This window comes from Coturnix japonica, chromosome 14, assembly GCF_054131305.1.
Source record: "Coturnix japonica strain WE chromosome 14, WE-NBRP24, whole genome shotgun sequence".
Classification (NCBI taxonomy): domain Eukaryota; kingdom Metazoa; phylum Chordata; class Aves; order Galliformes; family Phasianidae; genus Coturnix; species Coturnix japonica.
In genome coordinates, this window is record NC_140676.1 from 2,667,964 (window position 1) to 2,681,813 (window position 13,850).

A 13,850-nucleotide genomic window follows, 5' to 3' on the forward strand; every position below is an offset into this window, starting at 1 on the left:
AGAGATTAAAGGCTGACTTTGCAGTCGGTGCCCAGCTGACACCAGCGCTCCTTCATTTTCTGCTTTCAGTTTCAGTCTGCAAACACTTCACAGATTCAACACAGCAACCTTTCTCACCTATTAGATCCCTATTAGATTTTCTCACGTCTGCTGTGCCGTGCCGAGTTTGGACCAGAAGCTCTGACTGAACAAAATACATGACGCACCTCCTGGTTTGGTAAGCAGGGCCCAGGTGTGCGGGTGGCTTCCTGAGCTGGGGATGGGGTCACTGATCCACCACCACCACCCTAAAGCTGCCCGCTCCTTCCTCACTGCACACACAGCACTTTAACCACAAACCAAGTGTTAAAAAAAAGACCTCACTGAATGCTTCATCAGCTGTTTCCAGGCAAGGGTTTGAGTTTTAGGTGCACTTATGGCAAAACTCAGCTTCTGCTGATCCCTATTTTGTGGTGCCTGGCAGTGGGATGCACAGCTCAGAGCTGGGCAATGGGCGAAGCCACATACTGCAGTTTGGTGCTTGGGAGCTTCTCAAAGATGGGAAAATTGATTTGGGTGATCACAAGAAAAGAGGGAAGGGCTGCATGGAGGCACCTGCACACCCACCCCACAGCTGAACCATCTTACAGCCCTAACTCCAAATGGACACAGGTGTGCAGACACAGCCCTGCATCACGGCCTCCATTCATCAGAATGCAGCCCCAGCGCCTGGAAGGGGTTGAGAAAGGAAACTTTCACTTGGGGGCTGTGAATATATGCTCTTCATATACAGCAAAAGGAAAAGCAATAGCACAATTTCAATCATCAGTTCCCTTTAGCTGCAGCTATGGCAGCGAGTGTTGAGCTGTCAGTGCACCGCTGTATTTCCGTATTTCAGGGCCTCTGTGTCTATTAAAAACACCCCCACAGCGCTTCTACCTTAACCAAGACGTGCCCAGCTGTAACACGTGCAAATACCGCGTCTGGATTTGATGTAGGGAGGGAGAACTCCCGGAAAACCGGTGCCGTGTGGATCCACTGAGCTCCGCAGGAGAAAGAGCACGAGAGCGCACAGCCGGGGGAGGGCTGCAATGCCATCACATGTATTCCCAGCCTCTCTCCTGGGACGCCGTCACCGCGTTTTGCTACGGTGCAGCCCCGCAGGGAACAACCACGGGAAAAGCACGACGGAAAGGGAGAAGCGAAGGCGCTTCGTGCGTCCGACTGAGCAGGAAACGGGACCATCGATCCCAGCCAGCTCCCGTCTGCCGCCCCCCTCTCCGAGCACACGCAGCGCCCGCCGCCCCCTCTCGCTCCGCAACTTCGCTCCCAACTTTCTTCCTGAAGCTCGTTCCCCGCTTCTCTCCGCATTTTAAGCCCCCCCCCCCCATCCCCACCGCTTCCACCCGCCCCGCAGCCGGGGTTGCGCTGTGCCACGGGCAGCTGTTACCTCCTGCGTCCCGGGGCTGCCGCCTCTCCGGGGCCACCTCCTCCTCCGGCCGCCCGCCTGGCTGTGCGGCGGGGGAGGCGGAGGGAGGAAGAAAGGAAAAGGAGCGGGGCAGCCGCGCGGCGCCTCCTCCACCACCGGCCCCGGCTGGGCCCGCCCGGGAGCCGCGGTCAGGGCGCGGTCGGAGCCGCGTCTCGCCCGGAACCCCGGCGGCTGCTCGGGGCGGTCCGGTCGGCAGCGCCTCTCAGCGCCCTTCCCCGCCGTGGGGCGCACCGGGGACCGCGGGGCTGCCCCTGTGCCGGGCTCGTTCCCCCCACGTCCATCATTCGGTGTCCGCCCTCTCCCTCGGTTCGCCCTACTCGTGCTTACACCGCTTTAGTTTTGCGCGTTCTTTTCCGGCACACATTGGACGGCACAAGGGCCGCACCGCCATCTCTCAGCCGCGCGGGTGCTTCGCTGCTCGGATCCGTGCCCTGAAGCCCGGCCCAAGCCGAGCTCTGTTTTCTGAAGGCTGCTCCTTCTCCGGATCCCGGAGCTGCTCCTCTCCGGATAAACACAGCAGCATCGCCCCCTGCCTCCCGTCGGGCCGCAGCCAACACGAGCGGTGCGCGCATCCCTGCCCACCGCAGCGCCCCGTACCGATATACGGCTGTACATCCCCACCCCACGGACCTTGTGAAGGGAACGCGTTTCAGCGTGACTTATGTTATCCATAACGCTCCCTTCAACGACACAGGTCGTTCCCTGGACTTAAATCAAGAGATGGGGCTCTTGAGGATGGAAAAAGCCACACCCGTAGCTGCTGCTGCCTCAGGTTTGTTCTGCAGCGCTTTTCTCGCTGTGATTACGGAGTCACAGAGAAGCTGGATCCTCACAGGTGCTTTAAAGGTTGTTCAGACGGCCGTTAATCTGCATCTGGCTGCAGCCACCTGTTGGACACACTCTGCACTTTCTATCGTGTCTGCTGCCTTTTATGCCTCTCGCTCTGGCTCTTAGACAGGCCTTACTTACACTTTGTTTTTGGCACCATTGTTTGGAATAAGAATAAAATCTCAAATCACATTTTGTTTTGAGAGAGGCCACAATTTCCCTTAGCACGAATTTCTTCATCTTTTTTTTTTCCTTTTCCAAATCTCATCCTGCTCTTCCTCCTGACTTTGCTCATAACTCCATTGCTTACATCACTCTGTCCCTCTGTATCTCTGTGCTTCTCCCTTCTCACGTTCGGCTGCAGAGCTCCTGAGTGATGCTCAGTGGAAAATGGATGGGATTTGGCTGTGTGTGTGTGGGGAGGTGGTGGCTGTTTGTATCTCTTCTCACCTGGTTCAGTGGTTGGTGACCCTGCCTGTGGCAGAGGGGTTGGAACTACATGATCTTTAAGGTCCTGTTCTACCCAGGCCATTCTATGCAAAGAGCGTTAAAAACGGTGCTATGTTCTTGCTCTGTCTCCTCTGCAGATAAAGGAGATAAGACAGGAATGTCTCATCATGGGGCAGTCGTACAACAGTGGCTGTGTCTAAGAGGGTTTCACAAAGCCCCGTCTGGCAGCATGGTCTGCATGAAGCCTTAACCCCATCCAGTGTGCAGGCAATAGAAGTTTCCCATTCCCATTCCTTCCTTGGAGCCACATCGATATGCAGCACACAGAAACTATTTCACAAAGTTCAACATTTATTAGGAACTATGACAAAAAAGATACCCATAGTCTAAAATATATACAAGAAGTTTAAACATAGCATTTTCATGTACCCTTGGCTATAAAAATACATTAGATTAACTGTATCCTAATTTATAAATATAGTTTTGTTGGGTTTTTGTGTTTTTGTTTTTTTAATATAAAGTAGTATTTGATGAAAGCCTTACTGTGCAATGAAAGGATATATACCCTCAGAGGGGTTGCTTTAAAGTTAGTGTCTACTGTTATATAACTTAGAAAATTCAGTGTGTAGAGCCAAACCCTGATTTATACAATAAGAGATACACTGACTTTTATAAAACTTGATATGGGGAACGACAAAACAAAAAGAAGTTGAAATATATATTATACATATAAAGCCAGAATAGTAGGATTGTATGAACTTCTGATGATTTCAGTATTGACCGTGGTTAATCAAAAGTGAGTACAGAGATACATCAGGATAACCAGCCTTTTACTGTTTGCCTTACCTCCATCCTGCCCCAATGCAGCCCCAGCAAACCATCCGGTAGGCAAAAGTAAAATGTTTGTCTGAGAAGACGTTTGAGCTTGAAGTGTATTACAAAAATAGGAGCTTATGTACAGTGTTCCCATTTGGCCTTTCGTGGGGTAAGGGAGGGCATTTCCTTTGTTGGATGGGGAGATGTGCCCGTCTCACAGCACCGTGGGAGGACAGGCACTCGGATGTACACAGCTGGTGGAGGTATGTTGCTTAAGTTATCAAGCAGTATTGAAGTGCAAACTAATAAGGAAGTTTAGGCTCACACAGACTTTCCCCTTCACTCACCATCGCCCACCTTCCTTCCAAAAAACATCCACTCATGCAATTGAACTCGTTACTGACAGCTACCTCTCTGATCACAGAACTTACTGGTTAAGATCTTGCTGGTGTCACAGAACAGAAGTTAGACCTTTCTGCTGCAAGCCCTAACATCCAGAAAACTCCAAGCAACAGCAGTCAGCAGCGCTCTATGGAGAACTGTCAGTGTTCCATGAGGAACCTGCATCACTTTGCTGTCAAAGGATGAGCCTAACCAGATCAGACGACCTTCCTAACCAGTTGACTCTACAAAATCCTGCTTACTTGCAGCTCTTGTAGGCATGGAGCTTCTTGTATGTTTGCAAGTGGTTCTCCAGTACACAATCAGGAAAGTAATGAAGCCAGGAACTGAGGACAGCAGGCGGATTTTCATTGACCTTGTAGTAAGCAACATCTGGGCATGCAAAGAAATGACTGCAGGAGATTCTAAGGCATGAACTTGGTGTGACAGCCACTCCATTGGTGCTATACAAGGAAGTGCATGATTACACAACTGTAAGCGACAGACAATTCATGGCAGCTTATGACAGCACTTACTGCAAAGTGCTGACACGTTTAAGTCCAGCCACAGCTTATTCCAGGCTAACTCATTTGTACACCTACATGCTTAACATTCGGTACGGGCTTAGGAGCACCTGCCTTTTTATACTGTACTTCCAGTAATCCATTTTAAGCTACATTCACAAGGGATAAAGAAGCAGTGAGAAGAACTTGTTTTACTCTCACAATGATAGCTCTGGCTCAAAAAAATGAAGAGATGTTCACACAGTTGCTGTGAAAGAGAGAGGAGGGCAGCCTCATGCAGCTCTCCTGCTCCCTCTCCCAGAGCAGAAGGAGTGGCATGGGGTGTTTTCCATAGGGTATCTACCACGCTACATGTTTAGAATTCAACTTTGTATCATCATGGTAAGTACAGTGCAAAATCCTCTTGCAAAAAGTGCTATAGTGAAGGTATGAGATACAACTGTGACTCAGTCAGAGCCAGAAGAGCTAGCAAGTTTGCATTTACAGCATGTACGATGTGTGCACACCAAAACATCAGGTTCAAAGGACACTTTAAAGTCTAACTCTGTCAGGTGACATGCTGGCCCCAAAGGAGTCCTCTAAGAAACTCCCATCAATTTCATTCAGGGCTGGAATATCACCAGAGTGGAAGATGCATGTATAATTAGAGAGACCAAGATAGCTCTTTCAAACATTTCTTTACAGATCCTTCCATGAAAGCTTGCACTCCCAATTAAAACTCCAGCTGCAGTCTTCACACAAACTCCATCAGCGTCAGTTGTATTAGTCCTACCACACAAGTCCATTTATACCAAGTGAAACCCAAGTGCATCCAAAGAAGTTTAACAGTCAACTAATTGCTAATGGTACCAGAAGTCTCTTTAACATGCCATTGATGTTCAGGTCCTTTAGGGGTACAGTTTGAAAGCAGATGTCCTGCTAACACTGTGACTGATGAGTGTTTCAGGCACAGGTAGCAGACGAGTGTTAAGCCAGGGACTTGTACAGCACAAGTGTGTGCTGTGCTGCCAGTAGGGTCAGTTAGATCAGTTTTCAGAGAGCCAGTTGACAAAATGGAGTCCAGTAGATTCAGTGATTCTAGAGGAATAAAGTTAGGCATTTCCATTTTCTTTCCTACCCCTCCCCTCCCACTTGCTCTGAACACGTCCCCAGTGTGTCACATTCAGAATGTCAGCATTTTTAGGCCTCCTGTTTTCATGGACTCTTCTGGGACAGTTTAATGGTGACTGTTTTCACTTCAGTATATTCTGCCAAAGCATATTCACCACTGGAAAAGAAGAGAGAGAAAGGGACAAGCAATTGTAGCACATTAATATGCAGTTCCTTAAGAGTTTTCTACACAAGTGCATCACAGACACATATCAACAGCTGCTGTAGATGCTGCTGTAGGCCACTAAAATCAGATGTGCACTCACACAAGATATCATTTTGGCTCACTGTGTCTAATAGTCATGACATACATTCACATGCACATAACTTCACTGTCACAGAAGAAGCTTTGAATGCTTCTGGCCACAGTAACTCACAAGATGACATCTTATTACTCTCAAACTAGTGAAAACTAAATGCTATTCTGATAAGTCATAGAAGAAATAACCACACCAATCTGCACTGCATGCTGCAAGTGTAAGTTTACAAGAAAACTCAACATTATCACCAAGTCACAATCATTACTGCATTTACAATTCACAAGTAAACAAAATAATGCACAAAACTTACAGTTCTCTGCCATTTCCTGACATTTTAAAGCCACCAAAAGGAGCCTGTGCATACAGAGCATTGTAACAGTTGATCCTACAATGAAAACAACCATTGTAAAAAGACAGCACCGAGGAGAAGCAAGGTGATGACAACAGCAATGTTATAAAGAAAACAAGGCTGAAGTCGGTCAGTTTTCTCTTCATACAGTTCATTTACTTGAGAAATCAGATTTTAGCAGTAAAATCTCATTGTGCTGCAGAAACAGAAGACATTTGAGTGGTGCTCTGAGCTTGCCTCATGTCTCAACTTCTTAACCTCTAATGGCCCAGACATTCATGCTTGAGCTGGATTTTATGCTTGTTGAGAGTTGTGCTTAAAGGTAACTGAAAGCCCAGCCTAGCTCCTAATTTAATTCCAACTTGGTGTAGGAACTAGATGATCCATAAGGCTCCTTCCTACACAGGCCATTCTTTGATTCTAGAATAAACACACTTATTACAAAAGCTGTCTAAATGCCCACCATCCACTTCCAGGTACAGAGAAAAAGTTAGCTTGCATTAGACATTTGTCTTGTAGCAAAGCAGAAGTTCTTCTACCCAGTTCAGGTAGGCACTGCATAGAAAGAGCTAATGCAGATACAGAAACTCGGTGAGATGAAATGACTAAAGAGAGCCAGGCATGGCTTGGTGCTGTAGGACTGCACCTTCATGTATACATGTGTCCTACAAAGCTCTACATCTTCCTTTTAATGTATTTTTCAAAGAGGAAGATTCTTCTGGCACAAATTCCTTCATCTTTAAAATTGTTCCAATATAAGAAATGTTGTAAGCAAAAACCCTTACTTATCTTTCTGACTGTGGTATGATGCCATCTACTGCCCGTACTGACTTGTGCAAGACCCCTTCTGATATTGCCTTAAGATCATGAGCTGCTTTTATTTCCTACATACATGGTTTTGGAAGTCATCACATCTGGTGGAACTTGGTAAAACATCTTCATTTTCTGAGTTACCCAGAAGTGAAGAACTACAGTGACTGAATTGAGAAACACACTATTTCATGCCAGACAGTATGGTCCTCACCCTTTTACTCCGATAACTGGACATTGCTTTCGAGCAAAATATCAACAATTAAAGAGACCCATGAATGTGATCTCCAGCACTTGCACAGGTTTCCAAATTGTTCAGCCCTCTTCATTCCCAGCAAACAAAACACCAGGTTAAACTCGTATTCCATCCTGCTTACCAGACGGTTCCCGACTGCAAGGCAGAAGCTAATGTTAATGCTCTGTCCAGATTCTTTGTGAACACTGCAGCTGTGAGTCCGTACTCGGTATTGTTGGCTCTTCTTATGACCTCTTCTATACTCTTGAACTTCATAATAGGTTGAACTGGCCCAAAAATCTGCACAATTAAACATCAGTATAAGAAAACTTTTTCTACTCATGGTAATTTTGAAGCAAACAGAAGCTCTGTTTGGATAATATAACTGAAACATTATATACATTTCACAGCCTTCAAAAATTCACTAGAAGACCCTCTTAACAACTACTAATTAAACGTAATACAAAGAAAATACAGTGATGTGGTAGTTAATAAATGCTAAAAGCCACAACTAACAGACGAGCTACAAAAATCAAAATAAACAGGGTTAGATCTGGACAAGTTTCAAAAAGTCAAAAAGTGTGTTCCAAGCACTGCAGGTTTTCTTTAACTTCCCTTTTGCCAGTGTATGCAGTTAATTTGCACGCAGTGCATTTCTGAAGGATGTGTCTGACCAGCAACTTGGCATCACAAGTTGTCGGTATAAAAGCTGCCAGCACAAACTATACTTCCCAGCTCTGGGATGGAGTCCACCATCAAGCACAGTACTGAAGGTAGGCACCATTCTGGCTGGCATAGCCTTGCAATACAATAATCTTCCACCAAAGGTGAGAGAAAGTCTCACTTGTGCCAGATTGAGGGTCAGTCCAGGAATGTGCCTGGCCTTTAGGCACATACAAGTGTTCCTAAGTATTTTCTTTTATTTTGGAGGATCCAGGTGTCAGACGGGAGCCTTGTTCCTAGGTGAAAAACATGTATTTGCAACTAAACCACATATGAATGAAACTGGATAAGCCTCATGAATCACAGCTTGGGATTTGGAGTCAGTTCATTACAAAAAGGCCTGTCATGGGATTTTCAGCTTTTCTTTCTATTTTTAGAATGCAACTCATGCCCAGACTGACTGATATCTTCCCCTGGTTCCTTGGAGGGCCAATTGGACTTCAGCACCAACTTATTTTCCACTGGGGAACATGATGAAAAGTAAATTAACTACATTTCAAAGGAATAGCACAGGATCTAATTACATGCAGCTTGCTCAATTTTTTTCTGCATATGAATAATGGAAGTCAGACTGTCAGATCTGCATTTTGCTGGCTTCAATCGTATTTTCAAATTGGAAAAAAAAAATAGTCCCAAAGGATTTCACCATGGGAAGTGAACCTGAGATTATTTCAGATGCTAACACTAATTGAAAAACGGTTTTCAGCGGCAATGTAGCAGGGTTCTTCCCTCCCTCCTCACCAGCTGCATGTTCTGGAGTTCTTGTTCCACTTTCCTACAACAAAGCAGCTCCTTTTTATGAAGCAGTGGAGCAAGGACACCCATTGCATTCTCTGTTGCTCGGGATCAGCCTGTAACAGAGCTGAGCAATTTCAAGTCCACTCAGCAGGAGGTGCAGAAGAGCACACAGCACAGTCTGTACAGAGTAGCAGAGTCTATCCATCTTCAGGCGACCTTTCAAACTATGGGGCAAAGATAATGCAGAATTGCTCCAGCCTAACACCATCTCAGTTATTTTTACTGAGCTTTAAAGTCACAGATTGTCAGAAACAGCTAACACCACCATTCATAGCAGCTGTATCTAGGTGAGGCATTGCTTATATTCTGTTACATCAAGTGGTCTGGAAATGAGATCTGAAAGCTTTAGGGTAGTGTTACCCACCATGGATTTGTTATTGCAGAGTGAGTACACTCACAAGGCTATTGTTTTCCTTTGGGGAAAGGCAATAAAACAAGGAAAAGCAGGAGTACATCAGAAATGGCTGACAAGCAGAGTCCCCATTAATTGTGCAAAAAGACAAAATGCTGCTAAAATATTTTGACAGTGTTTTTGCCTGCACTGCCCTTTTCCTCCTCTCACATCCCCTCAGCTCTGTACCACCCCAGGTTGAAGCTCACCTTGCAGATACTCCATTAGCAGAGTACAGATTTTACTGTTTTTATGGTACTGTGTTAGGTGATACGTGAGATTTCTATTCTCCTTTCAGTTTTTCACTTCAAACTGTGTCCATACATCTTTTCTACATCCATCTTCCCACTCGCAGGAGAAAATGCATGTAAAGGTTCAAATGACATGTACTGTACCTCTTCTTTGGCGATACGCATGTTGTCAGTGACCTCTGAAAACACAGTGGGTTTTATAAACAGGCCTCTGTCTTCAATGGCAAGACCACCGCACTCCAGCTTAGCACCTTCTTTCTTCCCACTTTCTATCAGCTCCAGGATCTTATCAAACTGTTTTTGGTCAATCTGTCAGACACAAAAAGAAAGCAGGCAGTAGTGACTTCATTATTACTGTGCCAGTTCTTCATGATCCCCTGTATGAAAAGCCACAAAGATCCCTGCTACTGGGATGGCTTCAGTGTGGTGCAGTTGCACTCTGTTTTTAAAAACAGAATCATCTTTCAAGGATCTCAAAGACCACTAACACCGCAGCATCTTCTGGTTCTCTGAACTTGCAGGAGACATCGCTTCATAAGCACAAAGGTCACACGCTGGGAAGATGTGCAAGAGCCCATAGCACTTCTGACCACGCTCAGCATGGAACACTGCGCTAGAGGTATAGAATCATAGAACAGTATAGCCAGTTTTCAAACAAATGGATGTGGCTATGCAAAGATACGTAATTAAGCAACGCTATGCCTTATTACAGCAGGCTGCAGATGGGAAAATACTTATGAAGATGTTAAAAAACCATAAAACTAACACAAAAACCAACAAATCCATGGCGGTTAATTAAATACAAGACTCTGCCACTGGCTCATGGTTGCCTGGCAGCCTGGGAGGTTATTCTGAATGCCAGTTATCACCAAATGCTTGTACTGGTTCAGTGCTCCTCCCTAGACATCTGTTTTAATTTTGGCAGGGCCAGTTGCCAGTTGGGACTGTTTACACGGAGCATTTCACATTTGACTCCTCCAGATTACAGACTATATCCTGCCTCTTGTTAATCCTGGCCACACGCAATCCAAGTTTTCATGCTTTTAGACAAATATCAAAGCTTCAGGAGGGTGTCCTTGGGGCACTTCTGGTACAGCGAAAACAGAAAACAGTACATCTCCTGTCACACAGATGTGCATATCACATGCACTGTGGGCTGCTTGTACCGAGAGCCCACGTTCCCTCATGTGTTAAGGCGCTACCCAAGAAAACACTTGATGCATGCCACTGCATGAGGCAATTTGTGCCCTCGCGTAGGACACGGGGTGTCACAGTCAGTTTGGCAGGTGTCATGCGTATTGTCTATTTGTCTGGTTGCTTAGTTGCCAAATGTAAATAATTTGGAAATATCTGCAACTGCTTTCCATCCTGGCATGTCTGTGATCCAGACCAATCCAGTTCATCCACTTCACATCACAGAAAACAAAACAAGGATATTTATACAGCTGTAACTGGTTGCAAGGCAAACTATAGTTAGATTAAAAGACATTGGGGAAAGAAAACATTTGTAAAAATGACATGCAAGGGTGGAACTGTTTGTCATTGTAACTAGAGCTTGCAAAGCTTGTTTAAATTCTGTCCCACACTCTACTATTATTTATGGTTTCAGGATTGCCTTCTATTAAAAACACATGATCTGATAGAGCAAATTCTATTTTTTGTCCAACCCATTCAAAAGAAAAGGCTTTTAAAGATCACTATAATGCTGAGAACCCCCAGATCTTCAAGTCTTGTTTCATTCAAGCCAAAACTGAGAAGCAGATTCTCCTTTCCCAAGCCCAGTATCTGTAATCATATAGAATAACCCCACAACTGTGTTCAATAGACTGACAGACCCTTTCCACTTAAGTGTTCTACTTTCATGCTTTAATTCTAATATATATGGTCTAATTCTAATATATGATCTAAGAAAAGAATTCACTGTCTTAAGGGCCTGGGCTTGGGCTGAATAATTTCTGGCTAGCAAATGCCACACAGCAGTTTGTGTGCTTATTTTCTTCCCGCAGACCATGCTTCACAGACCTCAGGTTTTACAGCAGCAAAGCCAGCCTAGCCTCATTTTGATATAATCCCTGCTTTGGTCCACTAGGACCTTAGTCTTATATAATGCACTCTGCTGTTCACAATTTTGTAAATGCCCTGGTTAACTAAGTTGTCATTTGTGCAGATTTACTTTATTATTTCCTATGACACAGTTCACAGGGTCTCCTATTTCACACAATCTGAACTCTGTATCAAAGTTCCTGGTCCTGTTGTCTGGCTAAAAGTACCTGGAACTGGTGAAGGACCAAAAGGACCACAGGCTACCAAAACCACAGCCTATGGTCAGGCTCCAACTCATCCACCTAGCTAGCATATAAGCCAGCAATCATCCCAGAAAGAGGTCTACACAGCAGCTCCTGCATGGTATTGGTAACACTGTGTAAGCTGTCCCATAGAAGGACAGTAAAACAATGACCTGGACCTGAGGCAGCTGAGCCCTAAAGCAGGGAGATGAAGAGAAAGATGAAGAAAGACGTTTTCTTCTCCTGGTGAATCTTCCCTTCTCCATCAGTTTAAAATAATCCCCATCCTCCCAGCACAGCAGGTTACTGTACGTACAGAGAAGTCTGGAAACTTTACAGTTCAACAGTAGCTTGTGGGCAGGTGTGAATCTCTGCTGCCTTCAGAAATATTTTAAGCCCTTGTGACACTGTATTATGTTTTTTCTGCTTGAATTTCTGTGCATTACATCATAAAGGGGAAAGCAACCATAACTGCAGAGGAAGTGGTTGTTTCTTTGCACCAGAGCCACATGAAAGCTTTGAGTTTAACAGTTTCCTTCCACTTTCTTAACACTTTCCCATCTTGGACTGCACACAGAAAATTTCAAGTGTGTGTGTGTACATATCTCTGGTAGCTACGAGGGTAACAGATAAGCTAAAAGGAGAAGAGGATATATGGACCACATTTACAACCTGGGCAGAATCTCTGTGCTTACTGCTACCCTTAATTATAGCTCTGTATATAGTAGTGACAGCAGAGTTGTGCTCTGCCAGCCTGGCAAGCACCAAGGGCATAGATGAGCTGAAATAAGCAGCCAATAACTGCTACCAAAAGCTGGGTAAGTCTTAGGATGACATTATATAAATCTAACAAGTCTAAAAAGCTGAGAGCTCTTACAGGAAGTTCACAGCATGCTGAATCTGTTTGAGGATCAGCTCATCTCTCCTGAAGCAAATTCCAACATGGGATTATTTTCCCGAGAGTGCTGAGCAATTTGAAATCTCTTTCTAGACCAGTTACAGGGAAAGATGCAGACTCAGCATGACCTAGAGATGTACATCATTTTATTGCCCTTTCAAGAGGACACACATTTAAGTTCTCCCATGCATGGATCATGTGTGAATGTGCACAGAGATCCAGGCAAGGGATGGCAGATATCCCCCCAGCCATCCCTTCTCTGAGGGATCCCATAAAGCATCAAAGAAGAAAATCTGTGTCATACTACAAGCATGATGCCTGGGCTATAGCTTTCTGGGATTCTCCCTTTATTTTTGGAAACAAACAGTGGCCCTGCAGAAGATCTGACTCAAGGATCATCCTCCTCCAGAGATCTTGACTTCAACTTGGATTGCCTTGGAAGGAAGAAATAAGATGAAGGCTCTGGCAGCACTGACAAAACTGTTTGCAACATCAGCTTGGCATAGTTCTTTCTGCTAATTCAGCTGAAACTTCTCCAAAGGATCAGAAGCAAGGCAGAGGAGGATATGGAAAGCGGGGAGTCAGGAGTCTCTGGGTTTTAACTACTTGTCATCACCAGCATAGCCAAACACAGCCAAGTAGCTGAAATGGTTGTTTCTGCAGCTGCACCCATCTGTGCATTGCTGGTCCTCACTGCAACATGCTTTGTATTACAGTACCAGGGAGGCAACCCCTTCCATAATGCTGGATAAGAAGTGAATTAAACACATTTGTGTTTAAAAAAAAAATTACAACATAACATTTCAACTGTTTTGATTGATTGATATTTAAAATACAGAGAAAAATAAATCCACAGTACATTACTCACCCTTACAGGCTTCTGCTGGAACCATATTTCACATGCATAATATTTACAGAAGGAATATTAAACAAAAACAACCAAAAAAACCAAACAACTGCTCTCAGGCACACAGTTACCTGGGGCCCTTGCTCAGTTCTGGCATCAAAGGGGTCTCCCACAAGTCTCTTCTTCGCGTACTCCACACTGCGCTTGACAAACTCCGGGTATATCTGCTCTTCCACAAACACTCGTGAGGCAGCTGTGCAGCACTGTCCTTGATTGAAGAACACACCTTGGTGGGCACATTCCACTGCCAAGTCCACTGCAACACAGCCCAGGAGGGAAAAGCGTTACCACACGCACATTTTCAGCCTTTCAGTGTTCTCAGACTTG

At 45.1% G+C, this 13,850-nt stretch overlaps 2 protein-coding genes across 4 annotated transcripts in view; both read right to left on the reverse strand.

Annotated features, from left to right (window-relative positions):
* Positions 1 to 1,901, reverse strand: part of LRRK1 (leucine rich repeat kinase 1) — a 61,200-nt gene extending 59,299 nt beyond the window's left edge. For 2 of the 3 annotated variants that reach the window (XM_015873416.3, XM_085515247.1), the window contains exon 1: positions 1,430 to 1,559. The gene's annotated coding sequence lies outside the window, so the exon portion shown is untranslated. Of the gene's footprint in view, positions 1 to 1,429; positions 1,560 to 1,795 lie in introns of those variants that run through there. The other variant, XM_015873417.3, reaches the window with a different exon arrangement.
* A 1,176-nt stretch (positions 1,902 to 3,077) lies between these two features.
* Positions 3,078 to 13,850, reverse strand: part of ALDH1A3 (aldehyde dehydrogenase 1 family member A3) — a 31,428-nt gene continuing 20,655 nt past the window's right edge. The window contains exons 9-13 of the mRNA XM_015873450.3: positions 13,595 to 13,779; positions 9,578 to 9,742; positions 7,413 to 7,570; positions 6,187 to 6,261; positions 3,078 to 5,734 (exon numbers count right to left, since the gene is read on the reverse strand). Coding sequence (XP_015728936.1) covers positions 5,662 to 5,734; positions 6,187 to 6,261; positions 7,413 to 7,570; positions 9,578 to 9,742; positions 13,595 to 13,779 — 656 coding nt within the window. The 3' untranslated portion in view covers positions 3,078 to 5,661. The remainder of the gene's footprint in view (positions 5,735 to 6,186; positions 6,262 to 7,412; positions 7,571 to 9,577; positions 9,743 to 13,594; positions 13,780 to 13,850) is intronic.